The sequence below is a fragment of the Trichechus manatus genome, unplaced genomic scaffold, assembly GCF_000243295.1.
Source record: "Trichechus manatus latirostris isolate Lorelei unplaced genomic scaffold, TriManLat1.0 scaffold00101, whole genome shotgun sequence".
NCBI classification, from domain to species: domain Eukaryota; kingdom Metazoa; phylum Chordata; class Mammalia; order Sirenia; family Trichechidae; genus Trichechus; species Trichechus manatus.
The window spans coordinates 6,420,002-6,443,190 of record NW_004444037.1 but is presented as its reverse complement, the minus strand read 5'-3'; the positions used below and the strand labels follow the sequence as shown (position 1 = coordinate 6,443,190).

General features: G+C 34.1%; 1 protein-coding gene across 2 annotated transcripts in view; it reads right to left on the bottom strand.

The window, feature by feature from the left end:
* Positions 1-10,238: 10,238 nt before the first annotated feature.
* Positions 10,239-23,189, bottom strand: part of CHIC2 (cysteine rich hydrophobic domain 2) — a 61,294-nt gene continuing 48,343 nt past the window's right edge. The window contains exons 4-7 of one of the 2 annotated variants that reach the window (XM_023737346.1): positions 15,692-15,748; positions 15,466-15,525; positions 13,772-13,833; positions 10,239-11,872 (exon numbers count right to left, since the gene is read on the bottom strand). In XM_023737346.1, coding sequence (XP_023593114.1) covers positions 13,813-13,833; positions 15,466-15,525; positions 15,692-15,748 — 138 coding nt within the window. In that variant the 3' untranslated portion in view covers positions 10,239-11,872; positions 13,772-13,812. The remainder of the gene's footprint in view (positions 11,873-13,771; positions 13,834-15,465; positions 15,526-15,691; positions 15,749-23,189) is intronic. The other variant, XM_004382897.2, reaches the window with a different exon arrangement.

Sequence of the window (23,189 nt, the reverse complement as noted above, 5' to 3'; positions counted from 1 at the left end):
GTCTAATTTTTCAAACTGCACAAGAATAAATTCTTAAATGGTTCTGTTCAAAAGGCATTCAGTCAGTAAAAACAATTTTAGACATTGTAACTTTCTGCAATTGAATAGTTAACACCCTTCAAATATATTCTGATACACGATTTTACTCCCAGAAAATATTTTCCTCAATCATGACCTAAAGCTATATTGCTATTATTGCTGACATCAATAACTAAAAGTAGGGCATTGCCTGTCATTTTTCAGGCACCTGCTTGTCAATTACTCTCAACTGGCAGCCTGCTGAACAGCCAGCTCCTTTGAGCATACAGAGTTCTTAGTTCCAACACTTCATTAGTCAGTCACCATTTTCCTCCACAACACTTTCAAACTGTTTGTAACTTCACAGACCTTCCCAAAATACATGTTCGAAAAAATGGCAAACTGAAGTGTAACAATTGTAACCTAATCTCTAGTGTATGTTAATCATCAAATATTACATTTCTATATTGTCACTTATTATCATGATGGCTAATTTCTTCTCCTAGTAGATGCAGAATGAGAATGGCAAGTCTGTGGAGAGCTGGTTTACTACATAGCTGAGCAATGAAGCTCAGAGTACTCTTCATTATCCCAAAGTATTTATTACATAAGGGTACATTACATGGAGTTTATGTGCATAGATTTATAGATAATGAAGAAGACAAAGTAGGGTTCATTCAAACTAATGTTACTACACATTACAGTTAGTTTACACTTCAAAATAAAAAAAGAAAATTAATGGTAAGGAAATACAGGATGGTAGTTAGCATTACATTATTCATCCATTTGCTTGGAAAATGCAACGAGAACACACAAAAATTGGTATTTGTAGCTCTGTCCTTGTAATTTAAAATGTTAATGAAATGTAAATTTTTTCAGTACAAAATTCATGAATGTTCATCTCTAGGCTGCATTGTGTCTGACCTTGTAGGAGTCCTTTTTTATTTTATTACTACCAAAAGTCCCTCATTGTCCGATTCCCTTCCATCTCACCACCACCAAAGAAAACACATTTGACAACCACAATTAGAATGGGGCAGTAAAACATAAAATAATTTTAATTTAGAAAAGAATACACCCCTTGCATTTTCTGTAATGAAATCAAGTTTTTTGGTTCCAAGCTATTCATCATGAAGAGAATGTGTTTAATCTGATGTGAAGCTGGCTACCCAGCAGTCTAGTCAGGCTGTAGAATGTTTAACTCAGGGTCTGGTAGGCTGCCAGCCACTCTAAATGTTTTCACACGGACCAGCAATAAATAATTAAATGTCTAAGTCACAGTCCTCAGATTGGGCAGTAGATAGAGCTAAAATTTCATCACTTGAGGAGACAGATAAGCAACTTTTTGGGGAGGAGAGGGGTAGTCTGACAATTTGGGTTTAGGTGCTTTAGCCATAAGCCATGATCTTTCAAATACAGAGAATCAATTTTAATAATGATTTCTTACACGGATTTCAAATGATCACCTTTAGGATTTTTTTTTAATTGCTAAGTTTACAAAAAGGAAGATCCTATTTATAGTATTTATTGCAGGAAAGGTCCCACATTTGTGAACTAGGGGTCAGTAGGTCTGGGATTTTAGTCCTGGCACTGTCACTAACAACCTGAGACAACTGACAACCTTAGACACGTGACAAACTCCCTAGGTCTTAATCTCATAAAATTAGGTTAGAATGGGTAGGGGGGATGTCTTGTCATAACTGAGGACATTTTTCAAAATATATATGCTTTCATTTCCTCTCCTCCCAATTCTAATGGGGGGTGGGGCACGTAGTCATGTGTAGTTTAACAAAGGAAATAAAAAAAAACAAACCCAAAAACAACTCCCCAGTGATTCTAATGCACATCCCTACTGGACACTTCTAGGGTTTCTTCCAGCACTGAGATCCCACCTTTTTTTTTTAATGGACACAGGCTGATTAAGAACAAGACAGTGTTGACAGAATTGGAAAAGGAGGTAGTGCTTTTCCACACATATACTTTCTTAAAAGTTCCTTTTTCCTGTTGCAGCCTAATTGTTATTGCTTTTGACAATATTTAAAAACATGTAATGCATTTACAGAAGACCTAAACTGTCTTTGTTCTAAGCAATAAATAGGTGGAAATACTGGAGAGTTAGCGCAGAGTAGTTGATTTCTTACTCTTGCATTCTTTTGCAAAATTACCATCTGGCCAGTAGTAGTTATGTTATAAACAGAAGATTATGAAGACATGGTTTTTCATCATTCCAAGTCTTAGAATCCTCTGGTACAATTTACGTATTTTAGGAAAATAATTCAATAAGAGTTCTTGTTACATGTTGGATGCTGGGAGTAAAACTATACTACTTACTTTTATGCGTATGAACAGAACAGGTTTGCTTACTTCTTCAGGCCAGGCTTTCCAAGGGTAAGAATTTAAAAGTTTAAAGTAATCTAAGTCAGTTTCAATAGATCAATTCCAACTTGGAAAACAAAAAGCTATCAATATGCTGTACAGAAATATTTATGGCTCACTATCTTTCACCTACAATTCTTAGCTGTTTTCCTCATTCTAATTTTCTTTTAGAATTCTTTAGTATTATGCAATAGAAGAATGGTATCGTTAATAAAGAAAACCATTGACAAATACAGGCAGGACTACCAGGTTGAAAATATAAATTCATCCCTATATTTTAACCTTATTCCTTAAAATTGAGTTAATGAATTTTAAAAGCTGTAAAAATATTGCAGATTAAAAAAACAGAAGTATAAGTAAACCAAGATTTTGGGATATAAGCAAAGATCACTGATTGTCACTATATTTGGTCTGGAAATTGAGACTGTATGCATTTGAATCACAGTGGCTAACAAGTCTCGAGAAGTCTACTCAAAAGACACTGTAAATATAGGAATTAAGGACTTCCTTTTCTGATGTCTTTATAAATTTCCTATTTCCCATTGATAGCAGAATGTCTCTGCAATTTGTCCTTCTTGCACATATTCAACATTAAATGACTGATAGTTTAGGCTTTTTACTGAAGTAATTAGTGACTTAATTTTTGTTTCTACAGAAACCATCATTTTTCATATCCAAATAATGCAGGCTTGTTCTTTATAAACACTTGAGATACTTCCCTTATGATTTTCGATTTCCTCAGACTTCTGTAGCAATTTTCACTCACAGTATCTATATTTTTTTGTACATTTCTAATTTAAAATGTATAAAAGTTCAAGTTTTATCAGTGCAGTATTTGTACTCTGATTAAAAAAAAGTTAACATCATGCTATTTTAAGTATGTAAGCCACTAAAGGGGTATGATTGTGCCACAAAGGTATTCTTTAGCACATTCATTTACCGCAATCTAACCAAACCACTTCACTGGTTAAAGACACATCCACTGGACTTCTCCTTCCAATTCTCAGACAGGATATTTGAGTTTTATAGTATGGATCTTTGGAATCTAGATTATGATACACAGTAAAGGGCATGTAACTAAAATTTTCAATTTGGTATAGTAAACATCCTTCAGGACTAGGGAGACCTTGCAACAACTGGTAGTCCTCAGGACCAAAAGAGCCTGGTTCATCCACAGGACTTCGTTTAAAACACAACTGAAAGTCGTAAGTTACAGCAAGTCTGGTCTCAGATAAACGCTAGGAAAGACTCAGGATGAGATTTAGGGGTGGAAAAGAGCCATCTCTAGCCTTAGGAGAAGAGTTTTTACACTTTTTGTAATGGCCCTCTATTAGTCAACTAGGTAATCTATGGTGTGGCAGCTCAGGCTCCAGAAAGTGGGTGGTCTTTGCAGAGGAGGTGCTCACTCACTACCTCTGGCTGCAGCCAGTTCCTGCAGCTGGACTGAAGGCAGCCTACGGACTGCACTCAGCACATTTCTTCATTTCTCACTTGAGTGCCCTTCTTTAGTTCCCTTTCAACTGCCCACTTTATATCGGCTTCATTACACCACCGCTCCATTTGTAATGTAAATTGGGAAACTCGGGGAAGTTTTTCTTTTGGCCTTGTCTACGGAAGAATACCGAGAGGTATTCAAAACGTATTAACACAAATCAATGGCACCAATAAAAGCAAAATCTCCTTAGCAACATAATCTTGATTGCAAAAGGAGAACTGAGAGCATTTAGCAGAACAGTGGCCCACATGGAATACGCATTTGTCTGGAAGAATCCAGCACAAAGCCTAAAAGAGAGATTTTGAAAAAATCCAAAATTAACTCACAGGGAACAGTTACTCTTTTTTTCAAAAGTACACAATTGGCTACATTAAATCTATCGTGTGCTTTTGGCTCAGCAACATTGTATCACACCGCTTTGCAAACTGAAATTACAACACCCTGCATGCTTCACATGAGTTACAGGGTGTTTTTTGTTTTGTTTTGGGTTTTTTTTTTTTCCTTGGTTGATTTCTTTAGTAAAGCAAACAAAAAAGTCTCAAGAAATATTCATTGCACACACAATGCAAAGAAAACTGAATGGTTATCTAACAATATTGGAAGACTGTAGGTACAAAATTTTGGTCTATATTTTAGGTTTTCTGTGATGGATTCTAAGATATTAACTACTGCATAAGTAATGGAATTTTTGGTTTTCCATTTGTGAAAAAGGAAACTTTAAATAAACTTCTGAGAGGCTCATAGTTTTCCTGTCAGGATGAAGAAAAAGTGAATAAAAGACTAGAAATTCAGAAAATATAAGGAAGCCATTCTTTTAAAAACTACGATGTTGACATCATTCAAGGAAACAAAAATAATCATCAAGCATAATTTTTCTTAGTTTTCAAATAGATCCAATTTTCATTTTGTATTTTAACTAATACAGTTGATGGAGGTAAAAGTATCTTTACCATTACAAAGAGATGTCTTAGTAAACTGAGTCATAACTACTTTATTATCTTAGTTTGTATACACACTTTAATATAAAAATGTATTTATTTTAGTATATATATACACACACATATATATGGGGCTCTTTATTATAAAGGTTTACACTGGAATCTAGAACAATTGAGTAAAACGAAAAATAAAAGTGTGTCAAATAGTGATTTGATACAATGCAACAGATAAGCTCTAGTTAAATACTGATAAATATGTGTATTTACAGGAGTAGTGATTAGATTTCTGCCTCCCTCTGAAAGTTTAAAAACCAATGCTAAATATGAACAGGATAACTGAGAATCCTATGTAAAAGCTGCACTGGTTTTTAAATTTGGGAATAACAAAAATAAGATCTTTGGAGAAAAACTGCAATACTAAGTTGTATTTTTTTCTACCCTTTTTTCCAAGTATGATGCAAGTTCATGAAAGACGTAATATAAAATTTTAAGTTCATTGCACACAGTTCCTAAACTCATATTCATAACAATGTCAACTTAATTATTTTATTCCCAGATATTTTACAGGTCATGTCCACAGAAGAAATAGATTTGTGTGTGTGTGTTTATGTATGTGTGTGTGTTCACTTGGTTATTTCAGCAGACATTAGTTGGTCAACTTCCTTCCAAATGTTTTGATCTCTATATAAGTTCCAGACTCCCTTTCCCAATGCTATACAAACTGGCTTAAAATTTTAAATAATATAGTATAGTCTTTGAAGAACAAACGCTGTGAATTAGCCCATATTTTAATTTTGAGCACGGTATCATGTTTTGGGATTATGTGGTGCAACAAACTCACTTAAAAACAATAAAAATTCTACTAGCCAAAAGCAGGCAAAGAAACAAAAATTCCCTGGCTCAAATTTGTTTACTAGAAAAGCCCAGTCAGTGAAGACTTAATAAAATGAAATTTTAACAAGATTAAATATATTGCAACCAAGATGGAACCAAAATGCAAGTCACCTTAAATACAACTCATCTATTTATTTCTTCACAATTATGAAGGCCAACAAATTTTTATCTAGCCAAAAAAACCTCATTTTAAGAAAAACAGACCAAGTTTGTTTGGCACTGGCTTTAATTTCTTAATAAAGAGAGAAAATTATACACCTTTAAAATTCAACTTCATAGTTTACTGAAGTTACCTTCATTTTGTTTGTTTTAGTGTTACTAGACTTACCTGAGTTTATATAATCTCTGAAAATATAATTAATAGGGACCTTGCTCCTAGTTCTGCTTAACTGCTCACCTATCAGAAGTTTCTGATTATCTTGTCTGAAAACTATTCCATGCTCTTTTAAGGACGTAAGAAAAAACTCCTAAGATCCTTTATTTAGTGTTTTTCTTAACTGTTTGTCACATTTTAATTATAAAAGATAAAGAGAAGTACATTTCATTCAAGGTAGCCTCTCACTATTTTCTCAAAGGGCAAGACGGTAGAGAAAAGCTCTATCTAGGACATTTTTTTCCTTTTTCTTTTAAAAATAATTTCCATTGTAATACATATACCAAAACCCAAAACCAAACCTGTTGCCATCGAGTCAATTCTGACTCATAGCAACCCTACAGGACAGAACAGAACTGCCCCATAGAGTTTCTGAGGAGCGGCTGGTGGATTTGAACTGCCGACCTTTTGGTTAGCAGCCAAGCTCTTAACCACTGCACCACCAGGACTATATATTTTTCATAAAGTGAAAAAAGAAGTCTTCTTAAATTCAAAGCACCATGTTTATAAAGTAGAAGTTAAAAAAAAAAAAAGGAATGGTTTTGCTTAAGCATCTCAGAAGTAACTGTATTTAAAAAGGTCGATCCACCTGATTTTTAAACACAGAAAGTAGTATTACAAGTGCATATGGGGAGAACCTACTCTAGCCCTTTAATTTTAAATGCAAAATTTGACAGTAACTCAAGTTTGTGCCAACACTGTAAATAAAAAATGCTAGTCAATACTAGCTACTTGCTACTACTACTAAAAAAAAAAAAAAAAAAGGTGCCATCAAGTCAATTCTAACTCATAGCGACCCTACAGGACAGAGTTGAACTGCCCCATAAGGCTTCCAAGGCTGTAATCTTTACATAAGCAGAATGCTACCTTTTTCTCCCATAGAGCTGCTGGGTGGTTTCAAACAGCCAACGTTTCGTTTAGCAGATGAGTGTTTAACCACTGGGCTACCAGGGTTTCTTTGCATTTATATAAACCCAAAACCACACTCGTTGCCATCAAGTCGATTCCGACTCATAGCAACCCTACAGGGCAGAGTAGAAGTGCCCTATGGGGCTTCCAACAGCAGCTAGTGGATATGAGCTGCCAACCTTTTGGTTAGCAGCTGACCTCTTAACCACTGTGCCACCAGGGTTCCTTGCTTGTATATAGGACTTAATAAGTAACAGCAAAATAAGTGATTGAAAAATATTGTTTCACAAGACAACACCCATAAGGTAGTCATAATACCTTCCCTTTGTGGAAATAAAAATAAAAGCAAAGAGGGCAAGTAACTTGATGATCTTGCATAATGTCAGATATGAATTCAAAATCAGGATTAGCATTCTGAATTTCTGTTTTCAGGACTGTCCATTAAGGCTACACCACCTCTGCTAGTTCAATTTGCCATCTGGAGGGATGGAGGTTGGGGGGTATTGCTCCCTGTTACATGAACAAATACACAGAATTATGATTAATAATGAAAAGTTTAGGCTTCTCTTAAATTAATATCTAAAATTTTTGTAAAACTGCAGAGCAAGACAGTAACTCAAGATTCTTCAAATCTTCAAATCTCAACATTCTTCAAATCTCAACTTATATAAATGGTATGTTCTTAAAAACAATATTAAGTTAGATATTATCGCTATGGAAAATTAAGAGTTACTTTATCTCATTTAACAAAGGATATTTATATTTAAAAATAAATAAACATAAAAAAGGATACTTAAACACAAACTACTCTGAAATATAGTTAAAAGTTCCATTTAGGATTGGTCCTGAGCCTATTCTTTCCTTCCAAATACTAGATATAAATCTCTTCCTTCAGAAATGGTGGTTTGGGAAGCCCCAGGTCCAACCATCCTCCCTCCCTGGAAAGTCTGGACTGACAGGGTCTGTTGAGAAGGAAAAACCACTTGCACCACCGCACCATGGAAATTTAAGTTAAGAACCACCGACCTTCCAGTTAGCAGCCGAGCACTTTAACCACTGCACCACCAGGGATCCTTTAAGTTAGGAAACTCCTCTTTAAAATTCCAAGTACCACCTTAGCAGAATTGAGAATGTCAGCCATTTATTACTTAACGTGACTCACTTCAATTGTTCTTTGAAACACTTAGCTAAGAATGCAAAAGAATTAATATTCTTACTGGGAGCTTTGGAGAAGGAAGCTAGAAAGGCAATTCTGAACTATGCCCAGGCCTGAGAGAAGACTCTGGACATCAAGAGTGCAGCAAAAGGATTCACAGTGCCTCAGCAGCACAGGAGAAGGAAAGAGGGTCCAGGACTAGATGTTGTTCTGTCAAAGACAGTTTTACACACATTATACCTTTGACTTACTATTACTGATCAAATGAGGAATCTTGAGCCAGAGACAATCTTTACAGTGAAACATCAGACATGCATTTAAAGGTTATAATTATGAAGCAGAATACCACAAGGGTTGGAAGAGCCATAAAACTAGTGTAGTTTGAACTCATGCAATTATGGATCAACTGTACATATTACTATTTAATACCATCCTTTTTTAACCACAGATTGATATGGAATGTTATCATAGTTTTATAGGGTTGGCTTATGTCTACTAATACAAAGAAACAATCAGAAGCTCTCTAAAATAACAAAGAAAACCATGGGGAAAGTTGTGGTTCTTCCTGACTTAAAATTACTCAATTACAAAACTAGTTTTTCTAATAAAAACAGAAATCATTGTTTACTATTATTTAAGGTTTCAACACTTACAGACATTAGGCCAAAATTATACGGCTATATTTTGAATGAATGAAACCTAGTTATTAAGGAGCTGTAATAAAACATCTGATGACCATTTTATATAGGTAAGGTGATCTCTTTTGGGAGGTGCAATATCTGCATTAGAAGTAAATGCATCACATCAAAGTTTTACTATAGTCATTAGGCTTTGGAGTATATATTTTAACACAAATATCCAAAGTCCTGTATTACAATAGGGTTTTGCAAACTACATATGATAAAAGAATGTTTCTACACAGGAATGGTTGACTGAATGTAAAATGTCACTAATGTATTAAAAAATATGATATACTTTTACTTAGCATATGTAAAATCTGCACATTGGATTGTCTGCCAATAATACCTTTTCTTGGCAAGTTTAAGAAGTACCTATGTTTCATGTTCCAGAAACTTTAAGTCAGAAAACAGGAGCTGAAGAACAAACATCATTTTAGATATTTTCTTTGGACTGTGTTCCAACAGGATGGGTATCTCCAACATTTCTAATTTCTTATAACATAAGCACTTAAATTCAGGATTCCAAACAAACAAACCCATTGCCATAGAGTAGATTCTGACTCATAGCTACCCTATACTGCCCCATAGGGTTTCCAAGGCTGTCAATTTTTACAGAAGCAGACTGCCACATCTTTCTACCATGTAGCAGCTGGTGGGTTCGAACCACTGACCTTTCCGGTTAGCAGCCTAGCACTTAACCACTGCATCACCAGGGCTCCTAATCCATGATTCAACAAAGGATAAATCAGTTATATTGGGGGCTACTAATGAAAAACGAAGGATGGAAATCTAACTGCTCAAGGCATAATTAGGCTTACGGTAATGCCACATATTAAGCATTCATGATTCTTTTCTATATATAAATTGGAAGTCTTTAAGAGTACACATTCTAAGGGAATCTCAGCAACTGACACTCCTCTTAATAAAATTAGAAAAAAAAATTTTTAATCCTATACCTAATACTACCAACTATGAAAATTATCTTACTGCTAAAATATTCTTGCAAATAAAATAACAATTAAATAACTATAATTTACAGAAGACTAATAACAGAAGAAAAATATTTCTAAATAGGTACAGTTCTTCTTATAATACTGATCAATATGGTGTGTTACAGATTTATACAATTTTAGATACGGACACCTGTGTTGCATAGTCTACACAGTCTTTATATTATCTTGCTCTTTCTGAATCCTGAGGCAGATTCAGAATTATCCACAAAATAATTTTTCACACTGAAACCACAGGAATAGTAGAGTTTTTGGAATAGCATTACCTTTTAATTGCACTACTTTAAGAAACTAGGACACATACCCTAGACATACGTTAAATAAAGTGAGAAGTGTTTGACTTCTTTGTACTTTGAGCTCTTCATAGGAAAAGTATTCTATAAATTCAAGTTGTTATGGTGGGGGAGCGGGACGCAAGAGAAACAAATAACTCTTCAGACCAAAAAAAAAAAATCCTAGTTTTTAAGACAGCTTCTAATGTCCAATATAGAATATAGGATACTGGCATTCAACTGTTCAGATTCATATGGAATTACAGTATTTGGGAGAAGAACAAAGAATTTTTTTTTAAAATACAGGTATATAAATTAATGAAGCTGGTATTTAAAAGATTTAATACAAGGAAAAAGGTATTGTATAGTGGTACCAATTCTTAATACAAATTATTAAGCACAGTTTATATAATTTCAAAAGTTATTCACATTATTGCTCGATACCACAGTTGTATGGAACAAGTTCTTGACATACATTAAAACTTGTATAATTTCAGGCTCATAAAACAAAAAATTTACACATAGCCCACTGAGAAATTTTTAAAGTTTTAAAATGAATGGAGATATGTACAACAAAAAGGAAAAAAAAAATGTGTGTGTGTGTGTGTATTTAACAGAAACAAGCTGACATGATTCAAACACGTCACACTTTCAATCAAGTATATACATAACTGGACAGAAAGCGAACTAGCAGATAAAAAACACAGCACTAAATATGTCCCCCATTTCTTAGTAATAATAGTTCTAAATACCAGTGGGGTATTAAACGCCAGCTTACTTTTAATTCTAGAACTTTTGCTGTCTTTCAAAGATTTTTCAGAAGCATATATCCATTCCACAATTGTATTAGTTTGGGAGAAACATTTTCCTTAGAAATTTTTAAAAGGAATACATCTATACTTTTGTATGTTAGATTTGATAAACAATAAAAAAATAACTCAGGTAAGGCCATTATTAATATCATCTTGATCAAAAACATACACAGATTGTGATGCTAGTAAATTTTGTGATCCTGAGCTCTAATAGCCATTAGATGCATGCATGCACACCATTCACTGACTTGCCTATTCTAGTACGAATAACTTAATCCTTCCTTACTACCTTTGAAGACAAGAAATACTTTCAAACTTTCTGATTGGTCTTTATAATGATTACAGATATATCTGCTGTAAACAGAGCATTAGGAAGTATATGAGAAAGGGTATGTTAGGTTCCTAAAGGCTAATAAGAAAACTTACTATTTAAAAATAATGACCGTGTTAAATTTAAAAAGGAAGTAAAATAATACAAAGAATGTGTTTGTTAGAATAGTAAGCAGAGACTTAGATGCTTTTCTATGTTAAGAAATTTATAAATAAAGGACTCTTGTGTACCTTTGTGATAAAATAAAAAAACGCTGGCCACTTTTTAGGCTAAGTTCAAATGTATTTTTTTGATAATACAAAAAAGTAATCCTTGAGAACCAGAATACATAACAGAAAAGAGCACAATAACTTAAGTATTAAACATCTGTATGAAATAACTGTTGCAAAGTTTGACAAAAATGCACACTTAGAACATGCGGTTATTTAAAAAAAAAAAAACAACAAAACACCACACGGTTCTGTAGAACCAATGTTATGTCACCACCAGGAGAGCACCAAGCAAGGCACCATTGGAAAGACAACATACTTGGAAAGTCTCTATAAATAAAGTAAATGCTAATCTGGTCGAAAAATTGGTGTCTTTGGTAAAAATTCTATGAGGATGACCTGTAGAAAGAGAAAAAAATTTTTAAGAATATTTAAATAGGCTTTTATCTTAACAAAACTTCAAGTATGTTCTATCACTTAAATAATTTTTGAAAATCCACTCACATTTCATAACCACAACTTTGTATTATTAAAATAGACATTTATCTGATAACTCAGATAGCTCCATTATTGAAAATTTTTCTTTTTATTTCTAGATCTTTACCAAATAGGCAAAATACTTCAGCTTTATACTTCATGAAGAGGAAGACAGATAAGTAAGTAAAAATAATCAAAGTTTGGGAAGGTAAATGGAGGTAGATGATACAGATAGTGTCCCTAACACATAGAAGGAGCTTGAATGAACGAATGAATGAGAAAAGGGAGTTAATAACTTACTGTGAACTAACCTCGTGCCAGGTGTTTCATTCTATATGGAACGTATCTAATCCCAACAACTTTTCTATGAGGCATTTCCATTTTACAGATGAGGAAACTGATGATCTGAGAAATTTCAGACCACGGATTGTGAAGTAAAGATTTGAACAAAGGACCGTCTTGACTTCAAAGCCTTGTCCTTTCTAGTGCACTATGTTATGTGGCTGTAGCTGACCCAATATTTACTTCTTCAAGATTCCTCCCTTCTATCTAACCCAATTCCATGGGTCTTCTCTAGGTTTTAGAGTTGTTCTCCCTTTACTGTACCAAGATATGTAATCTCTAGATAAAGGGTATTGGTACTTCCTCTTAATTACTTTTTTTTTTTAAACTCTTTTCCCTCTTAGGTTAGCAAAATTAAACATTAGGAAACTAGGGAAAACCAACAAAAACAAAACACAGTAACACAGAAATACACAAGTTGATCAGGGCTAATTTTGATTCCAAACTCTCTCCCTTGCTCCAACTCTGCATGCAGTAGATACTAAACAAAAATTATTTGATTTGAAAAGCTTCCATGTTTGGTGAACTCCTTGTTCTTTTTCAGAATCTGTGTCTTGATATGACCTCCAGTCTTGGATACTCTTCTACAGTTTGCCCTCTGAGCCAGGAAACCTCATTCTCAACTGTTCAGTTCTCCTGGCTTTTGATTTGCCTTGATGAAGAAAGCATTCCTACACCTGGATCAAAAATAGGCCTCTGCTAGTTTAGTTACCCTACACTAAACTTTAGGTGCCACTTTGCCACTCTCCTGACCTGTTACTTGCCTACAAAATATTTACTTGCTTCACTGTTACTTTCTTCTATCCAGCTTCTTCGCTTAAGCTGGATTTCCCTGTTTCTCAGCTTCCTCATCTATAAAATAAAGGGATTGGACTAGATGACAAGATTCTTTGCAGCTCTAAAATTTGAAGATTAAATATTTAAACTACTTAGAGTCAACCTCAATAAATAATTCTATGTTATAAACATGTCTTGAATCAAGTAGTCCTTACAATTTCAGTCTTTGTGTCTACATTTTTAGAGTATACAACATAACCCAAAATTTAGACAGTCTTTGACTATATTTGAACTACTGCTTTATAAAGAACTTGTTCTATAAACTCTTTCCCTTCAGAAGCCACATACAGAAATTAGTCACTCGCCTGATTTATTCTAAGTCATACTTCTCTACCACAACTGAACAAAGAAAACTTGGTATTAAGTGGGTATTTTTTTTAGATTGTCTTCAATATTCAAAATATAATCAAGGAGTCTGACTTTCCTTTACCAACAAATAAAATACCTAAAAGTTATGGAAAAGTTGAGCTCAAAAGAGGGATATATGTAAAAAGGCCCAAATCTATTAGATAAGGAGGCACTCTCTTCTTAATAGATTTTTTGCTATTCTAATTTTGTTATTAAAGGGAGTTTTTGAAACTATGTTTTCCCCTTTCAATCATCACAAATATACATAATATGAGAAAATCTAAAAAAACATACTTTTTAAAGCAATTTTTAAACAGTCTTTGTTCTTACTACTCTCATGGGTATCTTCTATGATGCTGTGAAAAATAATATAATGGCTTTAGTAGAAGTGTTTATCTAAAAATTCATGGTAAATTACATACAAAGCACGAAGTTCAGAATGTTTTTAAAGATTACTAAATTATTTTTAGTCAATAAAAGAATGTCATAAAAATAAAGAATAAAATTAATATATTTTATGAACAAAAGACATTTATACAGCTATATCTGGAGATAATTCATGGCACTGGGAATAACTTACATTTTCTTTTCTAAAGTAAATTTAGAAATACACACACACACACACACAATAAGGTAAAGCCTCAGTTTAGTGTTTGGGTTTATATGGGTAGCAAATATTTTATCATAAAACCCTTTAAACCTCCTACATATACACTTCTCCGGCCAAAATGCATACATAAACTCTTACTATCCATGATGAAAGTATAAAATTAGCATTTTCATAGGTGAATCTCAAAACAACATACTCAAATGTGCACTTTTTTCATGATTATCAAGTATCATGTATCTTTCTCATCATCATAAATTAATGTGTTTGATATAATAGATAATGATACGAAAAATCTACATTATTTAGTTCACTGAATAGATCTTTTCCATGCAAAAAAGGCATTTTTAAAAGGTATTTTATGTTCAAGTCTAGACATGGGATTTGACTTATGATAATGAAAGAAAGGGGAAATGTTAACAGAGAAAAATGATTTTATGATAATTTTCAACTATTTAAACCTTGTTTTAATCAATCTTTTTTTTTTTTTTGAATATATACTATCAATGATGGCTACATTGTTTCAAGGAATACACAAAATTTGTTAGAAATGTTATGCCAGGTACTTCACAAAGGCTATGACTTTAATTTTCAACAATTAACCCTGTCTTAGATCTTTTTCTTAATGTAATAACATTTCCATATTTAAAATAAAACACTCAAACTCAAGGGAGAATAAATAAAAAATCATAATTTTCTATAGTATCCTGAACTTTTCAAAAGGACAAAAATTGTTCAAGTAAAATCAGTGAGTCAACTGGGTAAATTAAATCCTACACTGAATAGTTCCAAAATCCACTGTACACAAATGCCAAATTAGAGATCTTTTAAAGAGTATAAACACAATGAGCAAGACCTCATCTCCTACTTACTTTAAAGATAACTTTTACAAAACAATATTCTAATAAGACTTTGAAAGATTCTTTAAAGGCCACTGAGGTATGGGCAGTTAAAATCTATAAGGGCTAAAGGTTTCTTAAGCTCCAACAGTTTGGCTGAAAGGTTTTCTTCCATACTTGGAAACTTGATTAGCATTATATAAAAAAGCCATATCTGACTTGCTGCGTAACCAAAGTTGTGGTTATTCTTTATATAGCATCTAAAATTTCACACTCCATCAACACATGTTCAGGCTATTTTATCTTGGCAATTAATTTATTATTTTTCAGAGCACAGTGAAGCCTTGTTTTCAAGTTATTCATAACTTTATAAATCAGTCTTGCACATGAAACCATGCATCTGTGAACCGTAGAAAATCCTTGCACTCAGGAGATTAAGCTCCTGACACCTTTGCTGATTAATAATCATGGAAAGAATAAGATCAGAAGCAAAATAAATGATCATTTAATAGAGAAACTCACAAAACAGCCCTTTAACTTACATATTCCATCATGTTATTCGTTTCACATTTCCTTTTGCTCAGTCTCCAGTGCAAGCACAGCTAGACAAGTAGGAGAGTAAAAGAAGAAAAATGAGCTCTATTTTATTGCAGCACACAGACTTACCCATTTGTCCACCTTTCATATTTTTAGTTCAACAAAAGCATCTGTTTCCATACTGTGCAATTCAGACCCCAACAGTACGAAGCTGCTCCCTGTGGTACTCACCTTGTGGTATAACCTATTGTTTTCCCATTCTAATAACTTCTCAATCGATCTTCGTGTCTAGAAGACAAATGAGAAAAAAGTTTACTCTTCACTGGTTTTAGAAAAAACTTTGTTTTGCAGCTGCTTTTTGTGTGAAAAGGGGAGAGATACAAGACAGTGACTGAGTACAGGGTGGTCTGCAACACTGTCAATGTTTTAACATTAAATAGTAACCTGAACAGAAATAGTACTCTTTTTTTAAAAGATACAGTTTTGTTTTTTAGTATGTGTATCATTTTTTAACTGTTTCAAATGCACTAACCTCTGATTTAAAATGATCAAAAAAAAAGTCTAAAACACAAATGTTATCTACCAAATGATATAAATTTATATCCCTACTTCTTTCAAAACTAATTTTGCAATACTTGACTAGTATTACATATTTTAAGATAAAGGTTATTTAAATATTAGTTAACAAAATGTAAATGGCTTTTAGGGTAGATTAAAAAATAATTAAAAGTTAATAAATAAACAACCCAATTTATAACTAATTTTCGCATCATACTTAAAAATAATATACAAATTTAAAAGATAGTTTATGATACCACAGATGGATTTTTCAGATAGAGCCAAATTTTAATTTAAACCAACATAAAAGTGACATTAGAGAAAAAAATCAAACTCTTTATTCCATACTGCTGTTTCAGGAAACAACTGGAAAATTTATCATTTATGACCACTTGACTGTTCAATACCTGCAATACATACTATGTAGCATGAAATGTTTCTTACTTGGGAGTATGAATAAAGGAGAGGGTAATTCATGGTGCCAGGTGTTAGGATGAGACTGACACAGCTGCAGGTGCAAAAAGGACAGTGTTGCCACAAGGATCACTGCAACTTAGTGCAGCTGCAGCTTCTTTGCAAAGGAAGGAAAAAAGCATCTAGTGCTATTAATGCAACACAACTGTAAACAAATACTAATAATCAGATATGAAAATATGCACGTCACGTATGGATGACCTAGGTGAAAGTATACATTGTTAGGATCAAGGTGGATTTGAATAGTTTAATGTTATATAATAAAATATTAATATTTAAAGTATCTACCGTGTAATCTAGTTAACATATTACCTTTTCATGTTAAACATGCTAAAGACACATCACAGTCATATAGGTGGCTCATTATAATTCACAATTACCAATGAATTACCATTACTGCCTTACATTCCCCAAGCTTATGTCATAAAAATCAGAAAATCAACTAACTTTCTGGGTAATAATTCATCAATGATTAATTTATTACATTACATTTTTGAACAGAGTCTTTCTGGCAAGAATTTTGGAAAAAAAAAAATAGTGCCCTTGTTAACAATGATCAGCAGACCTCACTTGTTTCTTTGTAAAGATAGCCTTTTAGAGGCAGCTCTCCTTTTAAATGAAAATAGGGCAGCAGTTATGGTCACACTTTTTGTTAATTTAGTTGCCAGTCAGCCCCAAATCAAAAGAAAATAAGGCTGCAGAGTGTAATTAACATTCAGTTCAGTCGTTTTGTCCCTTGTCTAGCCCCCAAGCTTTGTTAAAATTGCCATCTGAATGCTGAAGGCTGTAGAGAAATCGATTTGATTCTAATCGCACCATGAAAAGAACATGATCTAACTGCTTTCAGCCCTCCGTAAATCTGTACTAGGTCTTTAGCACAATGCAACTTTCAATTTAAAAAGCACTGAATGTCTAGTCAATGACTTTGTGAAGAAAAAAGAACAAGGAGCAGACATAAAAATTCCAATAGTTGTTTAAGCATTAAGGTTCATTTGCATCACAGCGAACCTGAAAAGGGCTGACCTCTCAAACCGCCTCTCAGGTCTATGAAGTTGTAGCCTTGACAAGCTCACATTGACAGAGCTCATTGACTCTGAAAGGCTACTCTATCAATGGTGAAAAATGGCAATAGGTTCTACTCTGAGCAGGCATCTGCCTGCCCACCCGCTGCTAAACCAATGGCAAACCCGATTCAAAACCTGAATCTACCTTGTAATCTTCCTTTCTAGGACCTTTTAATAATAGATTAAGATTACTATACAATTTAAGGGTTTTACTCTTACTGATGGTTCATAAAAAGAGGAGCAGGGGAAGCAATGAAAAAACTATGGTGGGGAGAAGCCACTTTCCAAGTCTGTTGTTTTATAAGAAGTACAAAAATAGTACCGAAAAGTGCAACATTATATACTGCAAATATTTTTTGCTCAAAGAAAAAAATAATCACCATAATCATTTCATGGCAAATTTAAATTCATGCTATATTATAACGAGAATGGATCTCATTATGATATATGTAATCAATTAAAAATTTTTAAATATTTACTTTAACTTAAATCAACTATCAAGTATTTGATGAAAAGAGAATTACAAAGTACAAACTGTAAATTCTAAAATATTTACGTAGGAATTCTGAACTTATGCTTTGCCTCTAATTAAGAGTTTAATGATAGGGTTTAGTATAATAACTGCATTTGCAATATTTCAGAATTTGAAACTAAACCAACCCTGGGCTGCCAAATTCTGAATAAACACCTAAATATAAAATATTTCTGCACACTTGACAGCCTGGAGTAAAAGCTGTGAATTAGACAGTACCATCTAATCTTGCTATAAGACTTCTTTCCTGCTTGACAGGTGAAGAAAAAAAAAAAGCACTTGCACGTGCAGCTTAATTAATCATTGCACTTGACATCTCAGTGATTTACAGTGAGGAGCAGGTGAGAACATACAAAACCAGAAAGGAACCCTTGATTTGAGTGGAACATTTCTAGCACACTAAGGTGACAAGTATATAGATTCTAGCAGTCATTAAAAAAAAAAAAAAGGAAGAAAAGAAACGGTGCCACAAATTATTTGTCAGTAACAACAAAAGCTCAAATTAAATGGGGGAGGGGGGAAAGCTTTAATTACTGAGAATGTTTAATACTCTGCAATTACTTTTAGTTAAAATCAAAATATAGTTTCAAGATTAAATACAATACCAATTTGGCAGACACTGAAACAGTATATGACACTTCAGCATTTATAACAGCTATTTAAAAGCCTTTAAACATGAAAAGCACATTGTAAATGCAGTCATCTAGAAATAAAAGTTAAAATTTTATGTCCACAGGGCCCTCAGATAGCTATTTCCAACAAAACGTAAGTTCAACACTGCCAAACTCTGTAGTTACTGCTGGACAAGCAACCTAGCCATATAAAAATCTGTACTTGATTTTTAAATGTTTATATCGACCCCCAAATCTTCCAAAAATGTTAAAGAAAATTCATATGCATCAGAAAAAACATGTATAGGATCTATCAACATAAAATGCCAATATAACATCTCCTTCAGTATTCTAGGCCAGTGAATTTCTAAAAATAAGTCATCTTAATTTTCTTAAAATAATTTACTGCTTGTGAAAAGCACAAGACTGATAGTCATGGGAACTAAAATCTTCTATTTAGCTGAAAGAACAGGGGAAAGGGCAGTGCAGACTTTAGTCCAAGCCTTCCTACAGTGGGCCTTAATCCTTTTCACTATTTGCACCCTGGGGGTAAGAGGATAGGTTAGTGGTTTTTTACCAATGAATCCTCACAGTCCTTCTGCTTAAGATAACCAACAAGAAATCTAATTTTATCAGGGATTCTTATCCTTAATTAAAAGGACCAAGACCATTAACTCACATCATGTATGCAAAACAACTCTTCTGTAATAATAAGGGTATGTCACTTATCTGGTCTGGAACAGGAACAGCTCCAGGCATCTGGGCTCCCACTCATCTCCATCATCCCAGAGCAGACTTTAAATTACCTTTTCTTTGAACATGTTTCTTCATTTCAACATCTTGGTAGTTATAGTTTTCTCACTGGTGAACTAATGCTAATATAGCCATTCAGCTATGTTAAAGTAAAATAACCAAGATTCAAAACCAATTTCGGTTACTAACCTGACTTATTTACTAAGTAAATTTTTAAACTGAGCAACAATAGTGACATAACAATAGATACTTAGAAATTTTAGCTTCTATTTCTAGTGGCTCTGGTCCCTTTTAATTTTTGACAGAATTGTGGAAATAAGTCAAAACATGAAAACTACAAAAGAAGTAAAAGGACCTGGATAATTCACTAAATGGCTAATTACATATGATTAATCAATTATTTGCTGTCGTTGTTAGGTGCCGTCGAGTCCGTTCCAACTCATAGTGACTCTATGTACAACAGAATGAAACACTGTCCAGTCCTGCACCATCCTCACAATCATTATGCTTAAGCCCACTGTTGCAGCCACTGTGTCAATCCATCTCATTGGGGGTCTTCCTCTTTTTTGCTGACCCTCTACCAAGCATCATGTCCTTCTCCAGGGACTGGTCCCGATGAGCCAAAGTCATGCCATTCTTCTAAGGGGCATTCTGATGGTACTTCTTCCAAGATAGATTTGATCATTCTTCTGGCAGTATGTGGTATATTCAGTATTCTTTATCAACACCATAATTCAAAGGCATCAATTCTTCCGTCTTCTGTATTCATTGTCAGGCTTTTGCACGCATACAAGGCAGTTGAAAATACCATGGCTTGGGTCAGGCACACACCTTAATCTTCAAAGTGACATCTTTGCTTTTTAACACTTTAAAGAGGTTTTTACAGCAGAATTTGCCCAATGCAATACATCATTTAATTTCTTGACTGCTGCTTCCATGGGTGTTGATTGTGTATACAAGTAAAATGAAATTCTTGTCAACTTCAATCTTTTCTCCCTTTATCATGATGTTGCTTATTGGTCTAGTTGTGAGGATTTTTGTTTTCTTTATGTTGAGGTGTAATTCATACTGAAGGCTGTAGTCTTTAATCTTTACTGGTAAGTGCTTCAAGTCCTGTTTGCTTTCATATATAATTTTTTGTCTATAATATAAAATTATATATATATATAATTTTACATACACTATAATATGTATAAAAGAGAATGACTTGAGAATAGCAGGTGTCCAATAAATATTAGCCTTTTCTTCATTTTACTCTTTTCCTATCTAGGAAGGGGGGAAATCAGGCACTCCCTGGATTACAAATGAGTTCTGTTCCTAAGTCTGTCTTTAAGTCAAATTTGTATGTAAGTCAGAACAGTTAGGTACGGTTAGTATCTAATGTCAGTTAGTCAAATGTTTGTCTTCGTATTTAGTAAATCATAAAAACGGAGTGGGGGCAGCATCTGACCTCCTCTAACTTCACAAGGGAAAAGGAGAATCAGGATCAACAGCCCAAGGTTGATCCCTATGAGGTGGGGGTCAGACATGCTTCCTCTCTCCGCCATCTTTACCAATTCTGACACCAACTGTCCTTCCCAAGGCACTCCCTACTTCTCTGCTAGGTTCAATAATTCACTGCAATGGTCACACAGAACTCACAGACCATACTCATGATATTGGGGTTTATTAGGGGAGTAATACTCAAGGATACAGTTCTTCCATCAGGACAGCCTCTTCCCAACCGTGCTCACAGGCATGCCTCTTCCTGGCCTTCGGCCTCTGCCCAGAGACACTCAGCTTTCTTTCTCTGTAGGCCAGGAAGCCCACCACTATCTCCTGCTGCCAGGTATCTGCTGTTAGGTCTTGAGCTCTCTCTCTCTTCTCAGTGCAGGGATCCCGGGTCCAAAGGACGCGTTGGCTCTTCTTCCTTGGTGGTGGTGGGGTCCTCTCTTTCCCACCTCTAGGCTGGCTTATTTCAAGCCCAGCGTGATGGCAAAATTGACCAATTCCCTTGGTGGGCTACGATTACCCTATCTGCACAGTCTGCTCAATCACCTGGGTGGGAGTTACAAGACCATAGCGAGAAAGGCCACACAAAAGCAATCCATTACACCGCAATAGTGTACCTTCTATACATAAAAAACATCAAACATTTCCAGATACACTAAACATCTTTAACATAATACAGTAATAATAATAATGTTTTGATATGCATCGCAGAGTAGCACCCATTTGTTATTATGAATCATTGTATGTACCTCGCATTTTTAATATAATAGGGTTTATGAGGGTTGGTTAACTACAAGTTCTATGTAAGTCAGATGTTCGTAACCCGGGGACTACCTGTACAGATGTTCATTCCTAAAACTGAAGTGTAGACTTTGTTTTTGTTCTTCATTTTCATAAACTTACTTTTGCAAATGTGAAACAAGAAAATTTTGTTTGCTCCTTGGAGTCTATTATTCCACTGCATATCCCTACAGATTCCACATTTTATAGTAAAATATTTTAAGTTAAGAAAATATAAGGAACTTAGCAATTTGGAGTGATTTGTATTACAAGCCAAGTGTTAGTATCTTAAATTACATTTTGTTGTTGTTGTTTGGTGCCGTCAAGTTGTTAGGTGAATTTTTGACTCGGTAACCACATGTGACAGAGCAGAACTGCCTCACTGGGTATTTTCTAGGCTGTACTGTAATCTTTGCGGGAGCAGATGGCCGGGTATCTCATGGAGCTGCTGGGTGAGTCCAAACCGCCAACCTTTCGATTAGCTGCTAAGCTTGCTTAACTGTTGTACCTACAGGGCTCCTTAAATTACATTTTAGTAGGTGCAAAAGGAGCCCTGGTGGCGCAGTGGTTGAGAAATCGACTGCTAACCAAAAGGTCGCCAGTTTTAACCCACCAGCCACTCCATGGGAGAAAGACATGGCAGTCTGCTTCCCTAAAGATTTACAGCCTTGGAAATTCTACGGGGCAGCTCTACTCTGTCCTATAGGGACACTGAGTCTATGAATAGACTAAAAAGCAGTGGGTTTTGGTTTTTAGGTGCAAAAGTCAAACATCTAATATGATGTGAAAGCTTTTCTTAAACATAAAACTAAAACGCTTCTAATTTAAATACAAAAATGTAAAAATCAAGTTTGTTTCTTTAGGTTTACTTGATAGAAATTTCTGTAAATTGTATTTTATATTTCAAAATACATCACTGTCCATTAAAACATGGCACTTCATAGATTTTACTCTGAATACAATAAACATCTATAGAAGAAAAAAAAAGTTCAGTATATATACCTTCTCCCACAACAAAGAGTAGGTTCCTGAAAAACCTCTGTAATAAAAGCATATGAAATTCAAGAAAAAGAGGATACTAGGAACTAAAATCATTATTGACCATATGAATGTCCTTACAAATACTTTTTACATTTATGGAGAGAAAGCAAATCAGATAGCATCCTAATTTTAAAAAAAAGTTAGCACTGATTTTCTACATCTTCAATCAATAATAATGGCTATCATCAGAATACTTTTCATTTATCATCCCTTGTCACTAGAAACTTTTTAGGATTCCTCCTTCACTGAAATTTCAGTGAGATGCATTTAAATTTGTTTTGCTTTGTTTCATTATCTGCAATATGTTAGAGGTATTTTTCTTTACTTACTTCTCCATCCAAATGTTCATTACTTTTTTCTTTTTATGATTCGGAGTTACCGACTACAAATACTGAAGTTCTAAAAACAGAGTAAATTAGTTTTTT